Source organism: Mercenaria mercenaria, chromosome 1, assembly GCF_021730395.1.
Source record: "Mercenaria mercenaria strain notata chromosome 1, MADL_Memer_1, whole genome shotgun sequence".
NCBI classification, from domain to species: Eukaryota; Metazoa; Mollusca; class Bivalvia; order Venerida; family Veneridae; genus Mercenaria; species Mercenaria mercenaria.
In genome coordinates this window covers 38785281-38812366 of record NC_069361.1, presented here as the reverse complement: position 1 = coordinate 38812366, position 27086 = coordinate 38785281, and the positions used below count along the sequence as shown (strand labels likewise).

Genomic DNA, 27086 nt, shown 5'->3' with positions numbered 1-27086 from the left:
TACCAGTTTATTCATGGTCTAAAACTGCAAGTTGTTGATTTACAGAGGCAAACGATTGAAAACGATTGTTTCAAATCTAAATAAGCAGAACTTTGCAAAATGTCACATGACTGTTAATCAGTTATTTCTTAACATGGCAGCCACATGTAGCTTTAATCAACATATAACAAGGTAGATCGGAAGTCTTCTTTGCTTGTTTGCGATCTTACACAGTCAGCTATCAAATAAAACCGCATGAAAATAAAAGTTCTACTATACGACACAACATATTTGAAATTTTGTCTATGCATGTAGGAATTGCCAGTTTGACACAAAATACTTATTTATAGCTCTGTGTTAAAGATTTTATTTTGTTATACTGACATTGGAGGTGGTCATTAATAAATGGGCCTCACTTATACTTGTATCATCGGTAACACATTTTTGAAGTTTAAAAATCAATACTTAAAAATTAGTCCATGCATGTAGAATCAGAGCCCGGACAAGACACTGCGGGCGGACGGAATGACGGACGAAAGGAACAAAGCAATTTCTAGACCCTAAACCAAAAGGACAATGATAATGAAATCAACCAGAACTACTCGACATGGCAATAAGGACCATACATAAGTATATACAAACTGTTTACTGACTGCAAGTATACACATTTTACACAAATGAAAGACGAAAGAAATCGCAAAAACACAGACAGATTAAACAGATACAAACTATACATAAAGATGAGACACTACGGGGCATATAACATGTCTACAAGACAGTTTTTTTACTTTTATACAACTGTATTCTCGATAGCCGACAGCTGACTTCAACGACTGCCTATTCCAAATACAGCGGCCGTTTTCGACAGTCTTTTTTTCTCGACCATGCCTATTTCACGGCTAATATACCTTTTCAAGAATAACGTAGAAACCGGAAACTTCACACAGGTGTTCCGAAAGGACACATCTTTAAACCAGATGATAAAAGTTTTCACAGGTTGTTCATAAACAAAACAATTTGCGCAAAACTTTGGATTTTTGCTCGATTTTTTCAAACTGAAGAAATTGTTAGCAAATATCTCAAAACATAACGATCGTTTTTGGCCCAGAAATTGTAAATGTAAGCCATGGTCATTCCTTGACAAAACTGTCAAGTTGATTTGCAAGAATTGGCTTCGTTTTAATAGAAATAAATAAATACAGCTGGGTTACATTTCCAGTTGGGTTACATTTCCAGCGGGCGTCAGGATAGCCGGTTATCCAGTGTGATCTGACTAATCCACTTTGTTTTCAATAAACTTTTTGACACTAAAAGCAATTAGAACGAAAAGAATAAAAAGAAACTGCAGTGAACGAATTTATTTGTATACTAACAGCCTTGGCCAGCGGTAGAATTCTGGATCAATTTGAACGTATTATTAACCAGATAACTGAAGCCAGACACAAATCGGTTGTCATCATCAGACATATTATGTTATTTATATTCTGCCGTAGGAAAATTAAGATAATACCGTTATTCCGCCACAATATGCTTCAAATGTAATTAAACTTACTTTTTATAGTCTGTATAAAAGTCCCGCGAGTAAATGAAATAATACATTTCATTGATATATTTTACTATACTTGAGAGATCAAAATGTCGCCATAAAGAATTATGAAGCTTTGTTATGGTACATCGCATGTTTATGTTTTGAAGAACAGATTGCCTCGAAGAAGAACATTTCGAGTGCGCTAATATTTTCTTATTGTCAAATGTTATAAAACTGCATAAAAGGTATTTTATTTTGTTAAGTTTGATCAATTTCATATCTTACATATCATTTCTGGTTATCCTTGTATTATGAACGAAGTTTTTTTTCCTTAAAATCCATTTATTAGAACACAAACAAGTCTCCTGTTAAATGTTTTCTAAACTTTTATTTCTGATATTTCAACAATTAAATTTTAAACAATAATGTTTTTTTACTTTCACAAAGTTACTTAAGATAAAAACAAAGTTTCCTTTTAAATTATTAACACAAAGTTTATCACAGAGTTCTTAATTTGTTCACAAAGTCAATGTTATCTATCTAATACAAAGTATATCTCTTTATTTTTGAAAATCAGGTTTATATACCTTCTTAGTATTTGACTTAACAAAGGATGTTCTTATCAAACAATTAATAATCTGATTACATATAAAACCTGGAAGTCTTTGATGATAAAACAAATATCTACATGTATATCCATTAAATAAAGATCTTCAGATAAATACCATTGACAACTTTGAACGTGTTTATCATGAAAAGGGCGCTATATAAATCTGGTATAATAATAATAATAACTTCTTAACGAGACTGGATAAAAGTGCTATAAGGCAAACATCTTAAACTTTCTTGACATATGTAAGATGTGCACAAATTATGATTTTTAGGAAATGAATATTCAAAAATACAAATTAAATCAAACATTGAAATAGTATCTCAAAATTAAAAGTATGATTTTCAAAATATACATGTTTTAACAAACAAAAAAATTGATACTAAACATAATATACTCATTTTTGTTCTTAAATGATATGTTACAGTATACAATGTCCTGGAATTGAAAAATAGGCATCATAATATTTGCAAAATTCTGATATCTGATTTCAAATTGAAATTATTTACGTCGGACGACGACAATGGACGACGGACACAGGGCAATTACACAAGCTCACCTCGACCACTTTGTCTCAGATGCACAACTTCTAAAAAAATGTTGAAAAATATTTCAGTAAAGTGCAATAATGGTAAGTCAAATACTTCTGGCATCATGTGTAATGCAATTTTCTCAGACGGACAGACAAAACAAAATCTATATCCCCTGAAGCAAAGTAGTGGCACAATAAACTTAATCTTATCATCATTATAGGCATGTTTTCCTACCGCATGTAATATATTTGAATTATTTTGAGATGGTCCCTTTGAAATATCGATCGTCCTAGGCAACCACAGTCCACTTAATCTTAATTGGCAAATGTCTATTTTCTGGTTCAATGACGTTGTCAATTTTAGTACGCGGCTCCGACAGGTTTACGTGTAGCACGAAACTATAAAAACTATTAAAACTTTAAAATTTACAGCAGCCTTTAGTAACTTTTACTCATTGGCATACACGTGCACGATTTGAAATCCATACTCTCTACAATTAAATTTGCCGAACCAGCATTTCAATTTCAATTCCAGTTTTCAAATATTACTGAGACGAGCTGATTTTGTTACTAAACAGACAGTATCTTGTTAAGCATATGTTGGATGTAATAATATACGATTTGGCTACAAAATACAATACTCTTTTACAGCATATTCAATTACTTCAAGCAATACACAAAGATAAAAGTGACAATTCGATCTCAAAGGAACGCATGTAAATTGTTGATGTCTTGTCATCGTTTCTTGTCATTCGACGCAACATGATAAAAAGCACGTATTATGTCCTGTTCTATAGACATGTAGCTAAAAACTAAGTTGTCATTCATATTTACTAAAGAATACTACAAATATAACACAAACGAATACATAGGTTTTACTACATTCAAATGATTTTAGCACTCATCTAAATAGTTGACGACCACACGAGCATTTTCGGTCGCCAAAACATTTTCTTCATGGCCGCCATATTCATAGGTTATACAAGGTGGCCACACAACCAAAGCAATTTCATCATGTTTTTTGCTCGTGTCTCGATAAGGCATATTTAAAGTGTATTTTTTAAGTCCATACTTTTCATCGACATCTTTGAAGTATTTACCAGTTAAATTGAACTGCAAATGTACAGGTGGGTAACTTATTACTGCTTTCCAGCAAGCGTTTATGCACACAGTTACATACTTCTGAAACTGTTTCAAACATTCATCATTACTTTTTAATTGCATTATGTAACTACAAATGATTTTATTAGTATCAGTAGCGATATCCCTTTTGCATGATTCCTCAACTACTTCGCCGTTACTTGTAATGCGATCTGCAATGTCAGATAGTTTGCCTTTTTTTCTGCACCTTTTCTGATTAATAAGGTCATTTACGCTTTCTGCAGTGCATGTTATGTTGTCTTCCTTGACGTTTCTTTCCTTTTTCCTAGAGTATATTACGCTATCAAGAGTGTCAGATATTTTGCATTCATTGTCGTTTCCTTCCTGTATGCTAGGCTTAGTTACGTCCTCTACGATGCCAGATATTTTGCCTCCTTTGCCACTCCCTTCTTGTTTACTAGGTTTGGTAACGTTATCTGCAGTTCCATATAATTTGTCTTGTTTGACACGTGGTGTGCTAGGGCCAGTAACGCTATCTGCAATGCAATTTATTTCGTCTTCATTGCTGGTTCCTTCCTCCTTGCTAGATGCAATAAGACCTTCTGCAGTGTCAGATATATTACCTTCTTTATCGCTTCCATCTTGTTTGCAATGGTCACTCACGAAATCTGCAGTGCTAGATATTTTGCAGCGTTTGCCATTCCCTTTCTCTTTGCAATGATCATTATCACTTACGACAGTGCCAAATGCATTGCCTTCTGTGCCGCTTTCTTCCTGTTTGCTAGGGCCAGTGTTGCTATTTGCAGTTTCAGATATTTTGCAGTCTTTGTCGCTCCCAATCTTTTTGCAACGATGTGTATCGTTTTCGGTATTGCTGGATGATCTGCCGTCGTTGCCGCTTCCTTCCTGTTTGCAAGGCTCAGTAACGCTTACTGCAATGTCAGATATGTTGCCTTTTTTGCAGCCTCCTTCTTGTTTACTAGGGGCAGTAATGTTATCTGCAATGCCAGATATTTTGCCTTCCTCGTTGCTATCTTCTTGTATGCTAGAGCCAATTTCGTTTTCTGCAATGTCAGATATTTCGTCTTTATTGCTGGTTCCTTTATGTTTGCTAGGATCATGAATGCTTTCTTCAGTGCCAGATGTTTTGCCTTCATTGTCTCGATCTTCCTTTTTGCTAAGATTCGTTACACTATCCGTAGTGCGAGTTGGTTTGGCGCTCCCTTCCGGTTTATCAGTGTTAGTTACGCTATTCGTAATGGCAGATATTTTGTCTTTATTGTCGCTTCCTTCCTGTTTGTTAGGGTCTGTTACGCTACCAGTAGTACCACCTATTTTGCCTTCTTTGCCGCACCCTTTGTGCTTGCCAGGTTCAGTATCGCTGTTTGCACAGGAGTCAGAAATTTTGCCTTCCTCTGCAATGTCAGATGTGTTGCCGATTTTGCTTCCTCCTTCTTGTTCACTAGGGTCAACAACATTTTCTGCAGTGCTAGATATTTTGTCTTCGTTGTCTCCACGTGTGCCAAAGACAATTTCGCTGTCTGCAATGTCAGATGTTTCGTCTTTATTGTCGCTCCTTTTCTCTCTGCAATGATATTTATCGCTTTCGTCAGTGTCAAGTATGTTTCTTTCTATGCAGCTTCCTTCCTTTTTGCTAGGGTCAGTGTCGCTATTTGCAGTGTCAGATATTTTGCCGTCTTTGTCGCTCACTATTTTTTTGCAACGATCTGTATCGTTTTCTGCAGTGTCAGATAATAAGCCTTTTTTGCCGCTTCCTTCCTGTTTACTAGGCTGTCTAACGGTACATGCCATGTCATATATTATGCCTTCTTTGCCACCTTCTTTCAATTTGCTAGTCTTAGTTACGCTATCTATATTATCAGATGTGTTGCCTTCTTTGCTGCTTCCTTCTTGTATACTAGGGTCAGCAATGTTAGGATCAGTTATGCTATCTGCAATGTCATTTATTTCGTCTTGATTGTCGCTGGCTTCCTGTTTGATAGGGTCAGTAATCTTATGCATAGTGCCCGATATATTGCCTTCTTTGCCTCTTCCTTCCTGTTTACTAGGCGCAGTTACGCTATCTGCAATGTCAGATATTTTTCTTTCTTTTCCGCCTCCTTCCTGTTCGTTAGGCTTAATTCCGCTATCTGCAATGTCAGATGTGTTGCCTTCTTTGCCGCCTCCTTCTTGTTTACTTTGATCAGCAATGTTATCTGCAGAGCAACATATTTTGCCTTCTTCGTCGCTACCTCCCTGTTTTCTAGGAACAGTTATGCTATCTACAATGTCAGACTTTTCGTCTTTATTGCCGGTTCGTTTTCGTTTGTTAGGACTGATAACGCTTTCTGTGTTTTTAGAGATTTTGCCTTCTTTCCTGGTTTCCTTCCATTTGTTAGGATCAGTATTGCTTTCTGAAGTCCCATATCTTTTTCCTTCTTTGTTGCTTCCTTTGTTGGAGTCAGTAATGGTATTTGCATTGTCATAGTTTTCTCTCACTTTGCTGATCTCTTCCAGTCTGTTCGGATCAATAACGCTATAACTGTCACGATTCTCATCATCCTCGTGGCTAGAGTCATTAATGATATCAGCACTGTTACAAATCTCACCCTCTTCGCAGTCCCTATTCTGGTCACGTTCGACGGTTATGATATCAGCATTGCTTTGCTGTTCTTCTTCAGATACGCACTTTGACAAAAATCCCTATAAAGTTAAATCACTAAAACAATTGTCATACTGATAGCAAAAGAAATGAAATAACAGCTTATCAGTAGATTATCAGTCTAAGTTTAATACTGAATAACATTGCTCCAAGTTTCAATATTATGATAAATAAAAGTACACTTCAATTTCCCTGAGGGTCTTGTAAGTCAATAGTGTATGAACTTAGAATTATATTGGTAATAATATTAGAAATGACGTCTTTTGTATGTTATCCGTGAAAGCATTCAAGACTCCTATTTTAATACAGTCAGTATAAACATATTTGGGTAATGATTTACTATTCATTAAGTTTAACATTTCATATGTTACAAGATGTTAGTATCTGCTGATTCATTAAGTGCATATTCTAATGCCTGGTAAAACATACAAAAATTATTTAAGAAACTGCTTAGAGATCCCACTTGTCTAATATTTTGTTCTGGCTTGATTTTAATTGGCAATGGGGATATCAGTAGTGAAAAATATAAATGAAGAAGCCTTGATGATTCAGTCATTCTTGCTCTTGCTTGTAATTTCTTTAAGGCTGGCTGTCTATCACTTTCGATCACAGTACTGAAAAATGATATGTTTCATTGCAGCATCGTCATTTAATATTAGCATATTTATATGGTTTTAGAAGTATGTACCTGAACAATGCCTTCCATTACATCGCTGCGCATTCCGACAATTTTTCTCATCTTTAAAAAGTAATATCTTTCAACATCAGAACACTTTACCTGAAGTAAATGAATTATAATGCACTAATATGTCAACGAGAGAGCAAAGCTCCTTGATATAGTCGGTAGACTAAATGGACTGTCCTGAAACTGGTCTCAAATCTGTGATATGATGCAACTGCAATGTAATTTTATCTTATGGCTACATATAGCCGTGGTTTTATGCAAATTCTCGTGTTTAAGTATGTTATCATGTTCGTGATATCTTATATAAAACATATATTATATGTTGTATGCTAAATAATTATATCTATCTATTACATGTACTTATATTACGTGAAACAGGAAAATGTTTTGAAACAAGCGTATAGTTTGTAAAATTAAATCTCATACATTTAAGATATAAACAAACTGTAATTTCAATAACTAAGCCGGTGCCTACCATATCAAACTCCAATTTTGCATTTGTGCTGAATGCTGCGAAAAACTGTGATATTGGTAAGTTTGCCTTCGTCTCACAAAAGGAATAGCATTCCTAGAGAGATACAGATAAATAATTAGAACATATGTTGAAAACTGGTGTTAGCTTTCAAATCTTTAGCGGAAACCCTTCACATATATTTTGTAATAAATAATAGTATATTCTTTCTCAAATAAAGAAATAACGATAGATATGTTATTTATCACCGTATAGTTTATAGAGGATATCCAAGTATTTGCAAGGTTTTTATTTTTATCGAGTCGTATGGAAAAAACTCACGTGTGGCGTCGCAACGAGTAAAATATATACTTTTTTTACATAACACGCGCTGAAAATAAAATCATTATCCATGATAAAAAGCTTGAATTTTCTGTTTATTATATGCAGAAACAATTGAAAACGTCGTATTTTTATATTAAAAGCGAGCGACAACAACAACAATACATTTTCCGTACAGCGATTTTTTCCTCCCACCATAGTAACCCGTATCACGCTTTCAGAACAACGCATGTAAGTCTGTGAGGCCCAGATCAAGAATCACTTATTTAACAAATATGATCAAAATGGAAATCAATACTACCTTACTTATCTGCAAAATATAATTAGTTAACGTGTTTCAAATAAATGTAATGTACTACGTGTATAAAAGCTGGTAGAATGTAGAAGATCTTTACCTGCAGTATGTAGCTTAACCACTTGATAACATCAATTTCCTTCAAAGGAGATGTAGGCAGAGCTGCATTTTTGTTGTAATTATGCAAATTAGCAATCAATGACCTTTTAGTGTCTCTCCATTCATTTTTATATATTCTCTGAAGTTCGGTGGCCAGATGCCTCGGTTCCGTTAAATCAGCTGAATTTACCCACTTCCCTTTTGCCGCTATCTCAATACCACTACTAAGTAATTCGTTGATACTGGAAAATCGAAAAATTACAATATCTTATATCATAATTACTAACTAGAGTCCATTTTCAGTATCCGTTGCAAATCTTTCGTTGAATAGAAGTAAACATTATCTTTTTCCCTGTAAAAAGAAAGGTTTGTCAATATAATAGGGGGCGATTAATGAGAAAACTGGAGAGAGGATCAGGAGTGCAGGAGGGCGTTGGTCTTGTACTTTTAGGTCAGGCGCGAAGTACTTAGACACCTCTTTCCGATCATTTATTTATTTGAAACCGAGTCTCTGTTTTATACCTTCCGTTTACGAACATTATTCAAAATTAAACATAACAGAAACAACAGGGTATGCAAATCCTCTACCTGTATTATCTAAATCGTATCATTATGCAAAATGTTAGCTTTTTTAAAGGTTTACAATGACATTTTCTTTGAAACTGAGATTTGGTCAGGAGAAATGTTCTTGCTATCCTTCAGTATATTGTACAGTATAATCAGGCATAACGTGTATAGTACAACTAGCAGCTATTTTTGTGGAGTTATGACAGCCCATGAGTGTCCCATTTAAAATGAACCTTTATTGCTTTTACTCAATTAAGCCGTTCTGCTATCATGTTGCTAGTTGCGTTCTGTGCTTCCAAATGATCTATTCCAAGATTTTATTATTTATCAGTATCTGATTCAGCAACTATATGGCTTACTTACAGTTCTTGCTGCAAGTCTAACTTTTTAGACAAGTCTGTTATCTGTTTTGACTGATCTTCCTCTTTCTGACTCCTTATCCTATCTATTTTTTCTGGATGTCTATCAAGTTCTGCTGTTAGTTCTGTTGCATCATTTCTGCCAATTATTTTATTAACCTAAACAGAAAGAATTTTAAACATGCTTTAACTGAGAGTAATACATGTAGAAACGACTTTGTTACAAAAAAGTTGCCTTGAATAGGCTTACTTAAATTCCAGCTTCTATTATGCATTTTCGTTATTTTGTGGATATAATAAGAGTTTAATGGTAGATAAAAACGTTTTTTTATTGGTTAAGCATTGAAATTCTACAACATCTTTAATTATTTAATAAGTAATGATGCCGTAGATATTCATTGTGCACTTAGCGAAAAATGAAAGCGGTCGTATGGCAAATCATATTCAAAGTGTTGTCATATACAATACGAGTATTTAGATAAACGGAAACAAAAAGCACATGGCAATATATACAAACATAAACAGCAAATCTATTTTGCAGCATGCTTTTCAATCATAAAGGACGAATTATTTTGAATTTTACAAAAAGTAAATTTGCCTTATTGGAATGGTTACTCATATATCGAGAAATAATTAAAGGCTTACTCAATACTGTCTAAATTACAGTTTGTAAATCACATACCTTTTTGTTTGTGGTCAACTGCTTGTCTGAATTTTTCCTTCCACAACAAATCAAATTGGAACTAAAATTGTAATGTGGCATGTACCGTAAGGAAATATATTAAAACTATTGCGATGTAGTATAGTAAAACTAATCTCACTAAACACATTTTATGACAGATTCCTTCAAATGTAACAATCAAACGTAATGAAAATACAGTCGTATAAAGATTCGTTTTCGTGTAATTTATAAAAGTAAATAAGAAAGATACTTCTCATAAAATTCTTACTGCTCTTTGTAAACTGTCAAATAATCAAAATGAAAACTTAAACAAGTTTTTTTGTTAGATCTTACCTTCATTTTAACTGTGTTAATGAATGCTATTTCCTTAATATAAAGATGTTGTTACAATTCAAAATGGTAGCAACGCATTTTGGTAGTCACTACCTAAATTCGGCCGAGTTTTGGTAGCGGCAAAATGCGTTGCAAGGGTACATATGCAATAATATTGTATTGTTTTGTTGTTTTAATGTGCTTGTGTTGTCGGAGAGATAGTCCGCCGTGACTTTTAAAAGCACGAACATGTTGAATTCTGTAAAACGAAGTATAAATGTGAGGATAAAACGTGGGTCCTCCTCCTAGATATTTTTAAAACATCCCACATAAACATAAATGGTGAATTCTGTGCGTGTTTTCGGGGGGCTTATATGAATATTTCCGGCAAAAAAAAAATGTTTTCTCTTTAAAGGTGAGAGGTTTCGAGAAATCACCACGGATATCTTTGAAACACAACGTAGAAGAATGATAAAATGTAGGCGTCGGCTTACTTGAACAATGTTCCGAATAAGTAAATTCTCCGTCGTTAAATTTAGATTTTTCTTACATGAGAGTGGTATTTTGGGGTCCTCCCCGGACAACGCATGGAAATGGTGGGTCATTTACTCAGAAATGAAGCTTCCTCCGCAATAAGGTATACAATGTCACCTGTGTTCCAATTGTCCTGCTTGACTAATTCTAGGGTCGTTATATTTTCAAGGTCATAAGGTCAAGGTTGGATGAGCGACTATATTCCATCATGACTCTCTTTGAAATAATGTTGTCCATTTGTCACAAAATGTTCTTTTTGTAAATCATGGGATTATTATTAATACCGTTTTGCGTTGGATGTAAACATATCCAACGCATTTTGGTACTACATTTTTGTAAACTACCAAATTGCGTTGAGTGTAACGCATTTTGGTAGTGACTACCAAAACTCGGCCGAAGTTTGGTAAGTGACTACCAAAATGCGCTGCTACCATTTTGAGGTGCAACAGTTGTCAAATGAATATAAATTGTAGTTACACATTATAATTTATTGAATTGTTTCTAACCTCGTAGACTGTGATCCGATCCGGGTTCCATTTGAACTAATGTCAACCTAAATATAAAAGTCAACAACATTTGTTATGGCAGAGTATGAATGAAATCTGACCATCTACCTTCTTTCCACATTCTTATGCAATAACATATATTCAGTTACGATCATCGTGAAATACCTCGTACGCGAAAACGCATTTCACATATTGGATCATTTGAGGTATATATCTTACTGAAAACATTGTTTTATGACATAACCAATAAAGAAGTCCGTATAAACCATTGACGTGAAATATTCATAAATTAGTTCGTGTGCTCCATGGCCGAGTGGTTAAGATCGCTGACTTCAAATCACTTACCCCTCATCGATGTGGGTTCGAGCCTCACTCAGGGCTTTTGAATTCTTCATGTGAGGAAACCATCCGGCTGGCTTACGGAAGGTCGGTGGTTCTACCAAGGTGCCCGCTCGTGATGAAATAAGGCACGGAGGGGTACCTGGTGTCTTCCCGCACCATCAAAGGTGGAAAGTCGCCATATGACCATATTGTGTATTATTGTGCTTTACCGCTTTAATATCAGTTGCTGTATGATAATTTCACTTTATGTACATATTACTACATTTTTTCAAAAAATGGTAAGACATTAAACACATTGTCTTGGCCTAATAAATGTCACTGTTAATTCAAAACTAAATTCTTGTATATCTGATATTTTCCATGCAAATCATGTTTAATTATTGCACTATTTATTTGAACTGTCAAAGCATGTTTCTGCCGGCTTTCATGTTAATCTTATATAGGTGTAAACAGAATTTAATGAAAGCCGGGAACATGTTTTGACAGGTCAAATAAATAGTACAATACCATCATGGAAATACAAAGGAATACAGTTATTTTGTGGTGCCTCTTTAAAGATGATTTTTACATTGAAAAAAATAATTACAGCCAATTATAAAGCAAATCGTGAAGAATAAAGTCTTAGGAAATTAATTTGAAATTTTACCTGGTTACTGAATTATACACAAAAATCCAAACACCATCAATTTATACAATTAGTTTTATCTGCTCACACATAATTTACATGTATATAAACAAGTGATATTATTGTGTACTGGTTTACCTAGCTAGCTGTGGTCAGTAATGCATGTATAAACAACATTTCAAATTAAATTTACATGGCGTTGGCTTTTTGTGTCTTATGCAATAACCAGGAAACATTTGGACGTATGTCCGAAACAGTTTGTAGTATGTATAGTGTTCTTTAAAAAGAACTAAATGTAGTCTTTGTTTGACTGCGCGTAAGATTTCAATATTTTGGGATAAACTTTCGGTCTAAACGAGACTCAAACATTTTACAAGCGGCGTATGTACTACAAATCAACTATAAATCAGGGTATTGGACAAAATGTGAAAGAAGGACCTAGAATAGTCACTAAAATTATTATCGTTTTGAATGGTTATTTAGAAATTCGCCTGACATTCCATAAAAAAACCCTGGGCCACAATGTGTTTCACCTTTTCCACAGTATTTTGCTTGAAGGTAGACTGCAAGTTATATTCAAATAAACATGAAATCTGAACATAACGGTAGATAATTTCTACGGCCAATGCTTAAAATTCCTCTCAATACTCACAACAAAAATATAATTTGCAGGCGTTTACAAGAACATTCAGAATCGTGTTAGCATTAGTGTTTTTCTATCATGTACTGATAAATTCAGAATTGTGGATTTTAACATAACAAAAATGGACTATGTATGAAGGTTCGTAAATTATTACTATTATTTTTGTGTGACTGAAAAACTGTTAAAAGGGTAGTTAAACGTAAAAAAGCACTACCGAATTATTATGGTTGATTTGTTTTCAATTAAAGGTAGAACTGTAGTTAATCTTTTACTTTCAAAGTTAATGCAAGCAGTATCGCTTTGTTCAATATAGAGGACTTGGGACTGTATGACTAGAAGGCCCTCCCTCGTTGCAAAATCCAGGAATTTACTACAGTCTCTCAGAACTATCATCATTGGTCCTACAAAACTGATCTTTATGTAGAGAGGGATCAAATTCTTGCACAATTCTTAAAACTGGAAACCTAAATAATAATTTTTTTCAAGGGATATTGTTGCTCTAGCAAGTTTAGGGAGTAAGACTACGTCGACGCAGGCAGAAAATGGAATAATGTTATTTTAAAAAACGTTTGCGATTACTTCAATATTGATAAGGCATCTATACATAAAACTTTGTTTTGATATTTTTTTTATTATTTTTTATTATTAGTACTGTGTTATAATATTGGGCTGCTTTCAGTGGGTTACAGTAATGTATTTGTATTGAATCCAACTATTGATAAATATTGGACTTCACACGTACATTGATTGTGTATACTATTCGTTTTCCTCGTGCAGCCCAGTATCAAATAAACTGTCCAATATTATGAAGTTATTTACGATAGATGTAGGAAACGAAACATCATTCATTTTAACTCGCAAACAACACACATTAATTTAAAATACGTTCTTCTCTGATTCTATTCATTTTGATCTACTCTAGGTGCAAAACATTTCGAAAACAACTTTTCGTGAAATTTTGAACCGAAACCATGATAATTGGGTAGGAAACATTCTAACTAAGAAATTGAGTGCTTACTGCTTACACTAACATGTTTCGTTCAAATATCAGAAAGTTATCGCATTTTTGTTCTCAAAAAAAAAAAATTAAATGCTGTCGCTTTATACAAGGGAAGTAATTCCAAATCTCCTAATAAGGAATCGGAAGAGTTGTCCCGTCAAATATGAAAAAGATACGGATTTTTGGGACTTGAGTCCAACATGAAAAAATATGGAGATTATGGATTGTAGATTTCGGATGTGATTATATATACTTAAGAAAATGTGACACACAGTACAATACTGGTTTCTATTGTTTTGTCACGTGACAGAAAGAAAAGCTTCCAATTGGTTAAAAATATATAGGTGAGAAATAATAAAAATTATTCTATATCCATTTTATTTATCCAGTCGTGAACGTTTATTTGCACCACGTGACAGTACAATATATTACCGTATTTGACGCACGTGCGTACAAAAATCCTGTATTTTCCCGTATTTGGACGGTTCAACAGTCCCATGTTAAACATATGATAAAGCTCGAAATGCGTGAATATGTTCCGAATGTAAATCGGGTGAAGTAGGCGCTCTATGTTCAGAGTTTGATTATGCGTCTTGAAATCAGGATTATTTGTCGTTTGATAGCGAGCTCGAAGAGCAGGGCCTGCTCGAGAATCGAGCTTTACGGTAACGCAAGTATACTTCCACACTTAGTGATGGATTTGAAAAGTTTCGTCGGAAGTTCTTGAAAAGCGCACCCTAACGGATAGGTGCTCACAGGAAGTACTTCTTTCCGGAGTGAATACAGAACTTCATTCAATTGCTAAAAAATATTCATCACTCAATAATGAAATAATGAAAGAATGCTTTCCAGTTGTTTGAAATTTTTTTTTTCATTTAAAAGATCAAGCATCGGCCAGAAAAAGGAAAAATGTCATTAATAAGCAGAAAGAAACGGGAACGCGGTAATGACGTCACCGTGACACCGGCTTCCCATAATTTTTGCAACATATGATATTCACTGTTACAGGTATGGTGACATGAAATGTAGACTTTTTCAAGTGAATGGGTTCTCCTGAATTCTTGTGAGTAGTGAATAGTTTCTTTGTGACAAATAAATGATGCATAATATTTTTCGCTAAATCCGATTTCTTTGAGCTCGCTTTGAGGCTTTGCCTTATTTCATATTATTTAAACTAAAATATTTACTGAGTGAAAACTATAGAGTCTTAAAATATTTACATCCGCCCTATTCCTTTCCATTGCAAATTATGACGTTCATTTCATATATGAACAGCAAAAGGAAAGGCGCCAAAGTTACGCCAACGCTGCCTAGTGATAATGGGCCGCTGTTTTGACGACGTCCGCGTATAGTCAAGGAGAACGTTCCTTAGATAACGTTGCAGTTGTCCCGTCTGGTGAAAAGAATTACCGGGAAGCTGATTTTAATGTTAAATGCAACAAAATATGTGCATTTTATAAAATAATCTTGTTTACAGAAAGAAAGTAAATATAATGTAAATATAAGAAATGAAACTTTTTTTCAGTGTTCATGCGAAATGAATGACAGAATAGGATCGGCAAATTAAACATGAATTTGCATGAACGCTGAAAACATATTTCATTTCTTAATAGATATAGAACATAAAGGTTATTTAACATTGTACTGTACAATACGAGATATATTTGGACTCGTACCCAGCTGGGAAAACCATATTGCCTAGCGGCTCGTCCAATATGGTTTTCTCAGCTGGGTACGAGTTCATATATAATAGGGTTATTATAACAGTAGCTCGATCTGGGATGATGTATTCGGCTTGAGTGGATTTTGCCAGATCGGATCTCATGAGGAGCGCAAGCGCCAAATGTGATCCGACCTTGCAAAATACACGAGAGCCGAATACAAAATCCCAGATCTAGCTAGTTTTATAATGACCCTTTTATTATATACCACTACCATTTTGTTTATTGTCTGGTTATTGAACGAAATCTTCAATGTTTATCGATATCAAAATGGAACTAAGTGAAGTTTTTATGTGCGCTATTTATAGAGCTGTGTAAGGTCATGCATATTAATGAAAGTAGTCCGGCAGCATACAATACGGAAAGTACAATACGGAAAGTACAATACGGAATTTAAAAGGTACAGTACGTTCTTTTTTCTGCCTGTTCATATTTCATTGTGAAGTACACGCTTAGTTTTTACAGAATTTATATAGGTATTTAATAAATCTGCGTATTGTACAGAACAATGTTATATAACCTAAAACTACTGGACTTCACGCGGAAAATACAGTACTGAGTTCCATTGAAAGCAGTCCAATATTAAAATTACAGTACTGTGAGTGCGAAGGAATAACATCAGTCAGTGTTTTAAGTATTGTTATTGAGTCCGTGGCGTTTTATTACAGTAATGGCTACTTTAGGTTGATCATCTATACTCGAAAACCTCCTTTTTACATTTAATTTACTGTAATTGATTAATATTATTACGCGATTATAAGACACATACATGTCATCAGCTAGTGGTCGAGTGGTTAATAAGCTTTTTATCAACGTTTAAAAACACGACCATTATTGATCATAAAGGGGATTATGTTTTTATTTACAGTAATATCAAATAAGAACAGGTTTCATTTGCGTTCTTCTTCTTATTACATTATAAACTTTCCCTTAACGTTTATTTTCCCTGTAAATGATAAACGTTAAAAAAGAAATAGCTAATATACATGTGTCGTGTATATTGTCTCGATTTGGTGGTTTTTTAAAAGCAAAAGCTGTTTCTTTGGATGCAGTGGTTACTTACATTTCGACCTCGCGGCTTTATTTGTGTTAAACTATTTCATAACTACATTACACTGTCAAAATGATATTATCAAACTGATAAAGTTTATACCATTTCTGTTGAAGTTCCTGGTGTCCTTGCACTTTCGTCGTTAGGACTGAAAAGGTAAAGATGTTCTTAGAAAGGTACGTGTAATATATAAAGCATCTGAATAAAATGCATTTCATTATATTACGGCTTCTATCTTATTTTAATACTATTTCAGTTTCATGACATAAAGTATGTTACTTAAATATTTTGCTACATCTTATTCTTATGTTAATTACTACTTTTTGGAGACAAAACAAGTGATAGTATTCAACAGAATATACAGATTTTTTAAAGTTTATTTGTTATAAATAATAATGGTAATAATACGTTTCCTTTATCAGAACCTATGTACTGGTTTTCAGTTAAAGATCAATTGAAGCGTCTAGAACTGCGAGTAATTTGAAACTATAACAACAATCTATTAAACATCTTTATTTATGTTACAGATAAAGCAATTTACTCCATTCTTTGTTGCTAATATCAGACTGCTGCGAAAGTGCAATGTTTAGTAAGATCGTCGAAAAATATTCACTTCAATACTAGTAATACACGCTCAGTTTATGAATTCAAATTAACTTTTTCAAACATGTCTTTTTTTTTTATCTCTGTAAGCAATTTACATTAAAATGCATGACAATCTTATTGTATACATGACTTTTTTTCAATTTTTTAACCTTATGATTTGTGATGTAACCGGAGAATCATTTGAGCTACTGGTATCCTGAAATATAAAATAAGTTAGTCATTATTGTCATAGAAGAGAAATTCAGGAAATGTGTTACTTAATATTAGACCAACTATATGGTACTTTCTCCGAAGTAAAATTGGTTTGGGTTGACCTATTGGATAGTTAAACAATGTGGTCTACCCTCATTTGTCGTATTTACTGAACATCCCTTTTAATTATCACGGAGTGAAGATTATATAGAATCGCTGCGTGATCAGTGCTTGATTTCTTTGTTAAGTGACATAATTACGGTGCGTGATAGGACAGTGACAGCGTGATCATGTCAGTAGCTATTTTTTGTGATTTGTTGTGTACGGACAAGAGAGAAATTGAACAAAAATAATACGGAATAAACTGATGCAGGCTCACTTCAAATAATTGTTTTATGATAAGACTAGTTAACATTTACACGCATTGCCAATACTGCTAGTGAATAAAATGTCTTAAAATATAACAAGAATAAATTAGAATGCAATATGACTAATTTTACTGCAAACACATGAAATCGAGACTTACCGTTCCACTTACGTTGCCCAGGTTTGAATTTACACAATTTGTAGTACTGCTCTTGTCTGGGCTAGACATTCGTTGAAATAAATAAACATTAATTTTAATTATATAAGCAAAAAGGCAATTAGCCAAACTTAAAAAATAACAAATAATACAGTAAAGTGTTGGCACCCGTACATTTCTACACATACAAAAAAAAGTTAAAACGAGACATGAGTACTTAGGCTTGCTTAACAAAATTTTGGACGAAATACTGTTACCTGTATCTATGTTTCCTCATTAAATTTTGTTAAAATTGTATTTTAAGTGTGGTCTTCGGAATAAACTACTTGACACATCAGTGTTGACAACTTGACAGATGCTATCAATCAATGTTTCTGTGTAATGCTGTGTTAGAGATGCATGTATTATATGGATATTCTTTTCGCGCAGACATAGTTTACACGTATAAATACAACTACCTTAACTTATTAGCATGTATCACACAGAGAAATAATAAGTGTAAATCATGGATTATTTCTTCAAAAGTGGCACAATACTAACGTATTTATCATTTAACAAATGTTAATATGGTATTGCGGCTACGTTTAATACTTTAGATAAAGCAAATATTTAGACATAGTCTCATGGTGAGATGAGCCAAATGAAATTATCTGTTCACATTCTATATTTACACCATTGAAACGTCAACGGTGTTTACTCTTGTTTCTGTGAACATATGGCAGTTACTTATTTTACAACCCGTGTTGATATTTCATATGTATTTCGTAGTGTAGGTACATTTTACAATTGAATATGAATGCATAATAAAAAACACATAATTGAACTTTATTAGGCACTGTGGCGTCCAAATAAATCAATTATGTGGCTGGTAGAATCTACTTACCTAGTTATCGAGACAGTTTGTAATTGGCAAACGTTTTTCCTCATTCGCTCTAACTCATGTTGATGCACAGAGCAGGGAATTGGAATGCTCGGCCCACTCATTCGAGTTTTGAGGATATTACGAATACTGTATAACTATGTCCGTGGAGCTTATAACTGACAAATAAAATCAGTGTATATATTTCATACTGCTCTCAACGTATGAAACACTTCGGATTATAAATGCTACGATTTTTGTATGGAAATTGACATTACAATCAAGCGCCGTTGATGTTTCAATAACTGAAATATTGCAGACTAGCATTTTAACACACACGTACGTATCTTTCGTCTGTTCCTCAAGTGGAAATTATTTTATAGAAGGCAATAATTTCTGTCTTATTCTCCTGTCATTATCAAGTTCTGGCGTCTTTTTCCGTCTGAAATTGTTATGTGTCTTGTATTTAAACTGTTATAGTTACTAAAGTCAAAGAAATACAAGAAAAGTATTTGCAAAATGCTTGCTGTATGACCTTGACTTCTTCTTTAGTTCGATTATGATAAAAATAATAGTTTGATACGAGACAGTTTGTGTATGAAAAACAATATTAATTTCTCATCAAATTCAAGTAAAAACATTTAATCGGTCTCCAGTTTTGTTTTCATTGTACACATCATTAACGTAATTTAAAGAGCATATTGCATGTGAGTACTATAGCTTATTTGAATGCAGATGTAGCAGAAACGAAATAATAAGAGCAATACTACTTGCATACAGTTTATACATATTAAATGTGGTAAATGTCAGTATTTGTGTGCACTCAGTGCTTAGACTTTATATAAATATACATGTATAGTTATAATTAGAACAAATGTCAGTATAAACACTATAGTGATATTTTAATTTGTTTTTGGCCATACTTGTGTAAAGTGTTGTGACATGGTTTATTGCTTATGTATGTAGAGCAGCTATCTAACAGTGTGATTAAGTAGAAAATTATAATTACGGTAGATAGCAATGGTAACTCGTTGCTTTTTTTATGTAGTCTGGTAACAGTTTTGTTATTTCTGTAGTGGAATTTATCCAAAACAACATTATAGCATTGAGCAGACTAAAATTTATGAAATATAAGTGCTGTTTTAAACTAACATAACATAATAATTATAGCATTAATGCTGTAAACAAACATGGCAAAGTCATGATTTTAGTATAATTGAAGTGATCAAATATAGATTATAATGACTGTAGCATAAATACAGTAAATAGACATAGCATGATAATAATTCAAACATAAATGCGATTATCAAACATAGCATATAATGATCCTATGATAAGAGTGATAAACAAACATAGCATAGTAAAAATTCTAGTATAAATGTGTTTGTCGAACATAGCAGCATAATATGGTAAACAAACACAACACAATGATTCAAGTAAATGAACACAGCATAAAAAAGGATAAAGTATTAACATAGCATAATAATGGCTAACGTTTAAATGGAGAGAAGTACATGTATTCATATATTTAATGAAATTAAAAAGTTGTCTTTGGATATTGTTAAGGGTTATTTCTTACAGTTTTCATAATAATATATAAACAATTACATAGTCTTATTAATTCATATTTGTTTTCAGTATTCAACAGCTGTGGGAATTTTTATAACATTTGAATTTCTGTAATAAGATTGTTAAACAAATTGTTTTCTTTCGTTATTAAAAAATAATACAACAAAGTAAATAATGAAATCCATCTCCAAGTTCGTTAAGTCCACAAGAAAACATTTCCGTGCAGCTAATGGAACACCTATCCATCTTCCTGTTTCAACAGGGAATCTATGATTTCTTGTTCGAAAGGCTGTTATAATTTTACATAAATACGCGTAATTATGAAGGGTGTAAAAATACCTGTTTATTTCAAAACTGCCTTTAAATAATTTGTAGTTATAACTACTAGTTGTTTTTTATATTAAATCATTTCATTCTTGTAAATATTGATCATGAATCCTTTGTTTAAAAGCAAGGGGAAATCATTTTCTGTTCATTTCAGATTGCTTTTCCCATATATTTCCAAATCCATTTTTCATTACTATATTTTTAATATGATATACACTGGACTATTTAAAGCACGCATGAAGGCCTTCCGCTTCCGCCCACATTAAACAGTCCAGTGTATTTCTTATCAAAACAGTATCTGCATAACCATAATTTATTCTTTAATTGAATTGAAAACAGTCATTTTACTAGATACATAGAAACAAACTCAAACATACTAATGGCCAAAACAGGTAACCTCTTAAACCATTATGATCCGGCAAGGTTAATAATAATATGCAATAAGGCAATGACTCAATTGGAAATCGATACAGGTCATCAGCTTGCCCAGAAATATGCGTTTGTATCAATTTAAAGGTAGATTTACTGATGTGCAAGACGTTGCAGTTCGGACAAGTTATGAGGACGCTCATTATGCACAGGGAAAAAGCGTATTCTTCCGAAAAATCCGAAGTCAGACGCTCTGTGCACGTGCCGGAGGACCGCATTTTTTAATTCGATAATATATCTCATTCGGTATATATCGCATATTACCGTAGAGGGATCGATCCCGATTTTCGTCGGAAGCACTAGGATCGATTCCCTATTATTGCAATGCTTCGCATATTAATAGAAACATTAAAAAAATGTGCCAAATAGACTTAAAATAAACTCTCATTGGTCAGTTTTTCATAATACAAAATGAGGCTGACATTGTAACATGCTCTTCTTTTTCATAGGAGAATGTGTTTGTCAAGCACAAACACGACATTAAAGCTAAAGTTTATCGGGTTTCCCTGTTTTTGTAAATGATGTTTTAGCAAATTCACAATCAAATGCTCTTATCTTTGAAGCTGCATATTCATAATCAACTCGACAAAATCGGGACTACCAAATTACGTAAACAGTATAATGTACTGGGTGGGGTATGGAAAATATACCTCCAATAATTATTTCAAAGAGAATGATGAAATTATTAATTGTTATACTTTATTGTAAATATGATAAATAATACCACTGTCTTGCAAATAGAAGCGTTGATTGAAAAATATAGTTTTTCATTGTAGCCACGATAGTGCCTGTTTTCATGACGTCATAAATGTTTCCAATGACGGTCCCCAAAAGAGATACATGAGATTTTATGTTATTTATAGCATTTAGTTTCGTTTGGAATATGTCACCATGTGGAACAACTATTTTCGAGATGCACTTACTTTTGATATACACTACTTAACGGAGTGTATGACAATTTAGTTCTCTTATTCTATATAAATATAATTACAGAAACGGAAACTGCAAAGTTATGAACAAACGTTCCTTACCTCTACACTATTTTTCTAATTATTCAGCGTAATGAATCAATTAACCCACTTTTATCACATTTGTTACATGCTATGATATATACATTTTTGCTAAATATGATACATGTATGAGAGATAACCGACATTTGTCATATGATTATCTGTGTCTCACTAAATGCTAAAGTACACATGCGTTATTAATTGCGTTGTTTGTCTAACTAAATATGAAGTTTATTTCAGCAAATATCAACAGAGGCTCGAAATAATGCTAGCTGGGCCGTGTACTTCCGTCTACATTTCCAAAGACGACAGTAAATCATTTCACGGTCAACTTTTAATTCATCTTCTAATTTTGAGGATTTAGTGCATCGTATCACGTGCCTGAATCAATGCTTGGAGCTCTCCTATCATTAACAGCTTGAACATTGCCTTGTCGGTAACACTAAAAGTGTAACTCAATACACTGTTGAATTAAAACTGAAATATGTTTTACAAATATTTATTCTATACCTATTTTATCTATCCAATCGCGAACGTTCATTTGCAACACGTGACCGTACAATATATTACGGTATTTGGATGCACGTGCGTACAAAAATCCTGTATTTTCTGTATTTGGACGGTTCAACAGTCCCATGTTAAACATACGATAAAGCCCGAAACGCGTGAAAATGTTCCGAATGTAAATCGGATGAAGTAGGCGCTCTGTGTACAGAGTTTGATTATGCGTCTTGAAATCTGGATTTGATTTGAGTTTTTGTTTTTGTTTACAACACACAAAAACGACTCAGTGGATAACAATGCTATCTGATTTAGATATTAAAACGTTCGTTAATAATCAAAAACTTAAAAATACAATAAAAAGGATCATCAGATGTTGGAATATTTGAAAAGTCGCTAAAAGAAGCCGTTCCGGACGAAACCTAGAAATTGGTATCAGCCCTGACTGTCTGAATAGCTACTCAGCAGTTTTCATTTAACGGTTAAGAAACAAAATGGAGAAGATTATGAATGACAGCGGACGGGCGGTCAGCATCCAAAACATGTCTGCTTTATAATTCACTTTTCGTCGGATATTCACCAAACTTGCTGACAATGTTTGTGGGCATTACATCTCGGCCAATTTCGATAACCAGCCAAATTGTACCAGACACTCTTTGATTATAGTCCTTTAATTACTAAAAAAAACGGAGATTTAGCCTTGTCACTCTTTTAAGTCGAACAGTTTTCATCCGATCTTCACCGAACTTGCTGACAATGTTTGTGGGCATAATATCTCAGCTAAGTATTATTACCACCCAAATCGCCAAATGGCTATTGTTGGGAGGTTGCACCATATACTTTTTTTAATGATGATACGCAGAAAAAAAAACATTCAATGAATTACGCATATTACGTATGAAATGAAATAAATATAGAATAAAAAGGTTATTTAAGGTCTAACATTGTTCTGTATAATATATATTTGCACTCATACCAAGCTGGGAAAAACTAGAAAAGGCAGGAATACAATATTCAGTGAAACATTTTTAATTTAAACTATTATTATGATAAGATAAAATAGATATAGAATAAAAAGGTTATTTAACATTGTACTGTACAATACGAGATATATTTGGGCTCGTACTGTACTGAGAAAACCATATTGAACTCGCCTAGCGGCTCGTCCAATATGGTTTTCTCAGCTGGGTACTCGTCCAAATATATCTCCGTATTGTACAGAACAATGTTAAATGACCTAATATTATCACACGTTTGACGCCGTGGGAGTGTAATAAACCCAATACATAGAAACGATAATACACTAGCGTAATAAAGCTTTGACGTCGACGTCGTTTATAGTATAGGAGACGTTGGTCAAATTGAGCTATTTATATAGTAAAAGAAAGTAGACTTTTTGACGTTTCGACAGGACGAGCTAAATTGTGACAAAAAGAATATTGCATTTGTGACTTTCCACATTGAATTTATTAAACTCGTCGAATAGAATTGATAAAATGCTCGGTAGAGCCTCGCATCTTATTATTTCATTCAACTCGTTTAATAAAGTCAATATGAAAAGACACACACGTAATATCCTCTATATAATTTGTTGCAGCAACATACTGTAAATTGGTGGTATAAAAGATCCTCTTTGAAATCCTGGAAATGAAAAGAAACTGAACTCAACCGCACTAACGACATGACTCATAAAATATGTTAGTAACCGAGACTTTGATCTTGTCAATCCCAGTTATCTCCTGTCATGGTATGTCAAAGTAGTTTAGTCAGATAAAATTCAATGTAATCATTTATATATCACTTAATTTTATCTTGACGTTAATAGTTGTCGTTAATTGTGGGGAAAGATGGAGACAGATGCCTCGGATTTTGTTATGGACAATGGCTATCTCCATAATTTGTTCGATCACGATGAAGGTGACAAAGAGGGAAAGGTCAGTACATCCCATTTTTATTTCTTATTTCATTAACAAAAACATCATAATACACCAGAAGTTGTGGTTGACTACTATATTATTATTTCTTAAGATAAATTGCCGAATGTAGAGCGAAATAAATGAAAAAGAACGCAACGTAAACCGCAATAGTGGCCATGTCCTTACTAAATTTGTTTGAATATTTATAACATAGTTAGCAAGGATCATTATCTTCTTGGCTTAATAAAAGATAAACAAAATCATGTTACCGATTTCATGATTCAAACAGTACAAATGAGAAATAAATCTTTATATTGACTTGTAAACGACATGACTTGCATAAAATATGTTAGTAACCGAGACTTTGTTAATGCAGAATTTTATCAAAAAGTTACAAAACCTCTCTAGCATAGATAAAGATGCATATCTTGTAACACTCGATGTATTATCTTTATACAGTAATATTCCTGATGGTGAGGGCATAGATGCTTGCAAATATGTTTTTGAAAATGGTAGTAGATCACCGGATTCTGTTAACCCCATTTCTAAAATCATAGAATTAATACTTACAAAAAAACACTTTCAGTTCAATGAAATTGATTATATTCAAACATTAGGAACTGCTATGGGAACAAAAATGGCTCCTTGTTTTGCCTCTCAATTTATGGGTAAACTTGAAAAATAATTTTTAGACTCCTGTGATAAGAAACCACTTATCTGGTTACGTTTTTTAGATGATATTTTTTTCATCTGGAATCATTCAGAAGAGGAATTATTAGACTTTTGTTGACAGTTCATGATACTATAAAATTTACATACTGTTACTCTAAACACACAGCTACTTTTTTAGATGTTAACATAGAAAAAGATGAAAATGGTATCCCGCACACTAGCGTTCATAAAAAAGACACTAACAGTCATCAGTACATAGCACTTATTTTCATCATGTCACCCAATTTCATGTATAAAGGGTATTCCCTTTAGTCAGGTTAACAGTTAAGCTTTAGGCGTATTACTTCGGATAATACCATTTTTGACAAGGAAATGGACAAGCTCAGAGAATACTTTCAAGCACGTAACTACCCTAAATGTGTTATAAATTAGGCGTTAAAGAGAGCCTCTTCTTTAGCAATGCAAGATATTCTTAATTCGTGCAATAACAAAAATACGGATAAAGGCATTCCTTTTGTATGTACTTACAATCATTCTTTGCCTAATATTGGTAAAATAATAAACCAATATTGGAATCTTCTTAAGTATTCTCAACAAGAGAGTGTTAGAAATTATATGACTATAAACCTATTAAACCCAAGAATATTCAAGATGTTTAGTTCATTCTAAGCTGAGCAAGAAAGACATAAATGGTAGTGTAAGTAAATGTTATAGACGTCGCTGTACACACTATTTAAATATTAATGAAGATAATTCATTTTCTAGTTCCACCAATTCATCTTGTTATAATGTTAGACATGATCTGTCATGCAGTTCAACTGATGTTATTTACTTAATAACATGTAATAAATGTTTGAAACAGTATGTTGGACAAACGCACCAGCAATGTTCACAAAGAATGAATAGTCATAGATTTGATATCAATCATTATCCAGAAACTACTACTAATGTTTCTGAATATTTTAATTCTCAAGGACATACTATCCAGGATTTCTCTTTTATGCCCATTGATAAAGTAATTAATCTTTGGAAAAGGCTTTATCGTTTGGGCACTGTGTCTCCACAAGGAAAGAATTCAAAAATTCTGTATTAATGCCTTTCTAAAATACTTGTTATATATGTATATATTACTGTTGTGTGTGTATTCCATAATCAGTTTTTACTGGTGCCTTTCCTTAATCATTGCACTTATACTGCATTTTTTCACCAGTATTTATGCATCATACTATGAACCTGTTTATGATTTTTACGCCAAACTCCTTATTAAATTTTGACGTTGTCGTCATTGACGTCGTTTGACGTTGACGTCACTTCCTTTGTTATGTTTACTTTGAACTCTGGAGAAGGCTAATGTAGCCGAAACGTTGGTTAAAAATAAAGTGATTTGTTTTAATTTTTTTATTGTATTTTTTGACTACTTTGACTACTTATATTTTTGGAGGGTATGGGAATTTGAAAATGTATTACCCCAAAACTTTTTAAATGGAACATTCTGCCAGTTATATAAAGATTAAATACAAGTCGCTTTTTTTGGGGTAGACATGATTAAGATATACTTGAAAACACCCGAAGGGGACAGACAAGGCAGATCAACAGGTTTCCCCCTCAATTTTTTGTGTAACTTTAAGCAAATACATGAAATTAAAACGTCATCGTAACCCCATTTTTTTAAAAAATTAAAAATGATAGAAGGGATATCTTTTGGGGCTTAAACAGACAATACTGCAAAAAAAAGGGCAATAAAGGGGGGTTTGTAGGGGTCCCTTTATTTTCGAAAATGGGGGAGTTAAAAACGGGAAGTATAAACAAATATACGGCCCTTTAAATTTTTCATCCCGTATTGGGAAAACCTTCCT

At 33.3% G+C, this 27086-nt stretch overlaps 1 protein-coding gene across 1 annotated transcript; it reads right to left on the bottom strand.

Moving 5' to 3' along the window:
* Positions 1-1991: 1991 nt before the first annotated feature.
* LOC128557463 (dentin sialophosphoprotein-like) lies at positions 1992-22252 on the bottom strand. Its single transcript, XM_053544842.1, has 12 exons — positions 22163-22252; positions 18831-18985; positions 17951-18011; positions 17382-17428; positions 16729-16774; positions 11245-11291; positions 9893-9953; positions 9215-9369; positions 8286-8526; positions 7573-7665; positions 7101-7190; positions 1992-6453 (listed from the first exon to the last, which is right to left on the bottom strand). Exons 2-12 carry the CDS (start codon positions 18929-18931, stop codon positions 3544-3546), a joined length of 3852 nt encoding a protein of 1283 aa, XP_053400817.1. The 5' UTR covers positions 18932-18985; positions 22163-22252; the 3' UTR covers positions 1992-3543.
* Positions 22253-27086: the final 4834 nt, after the last annotated feature.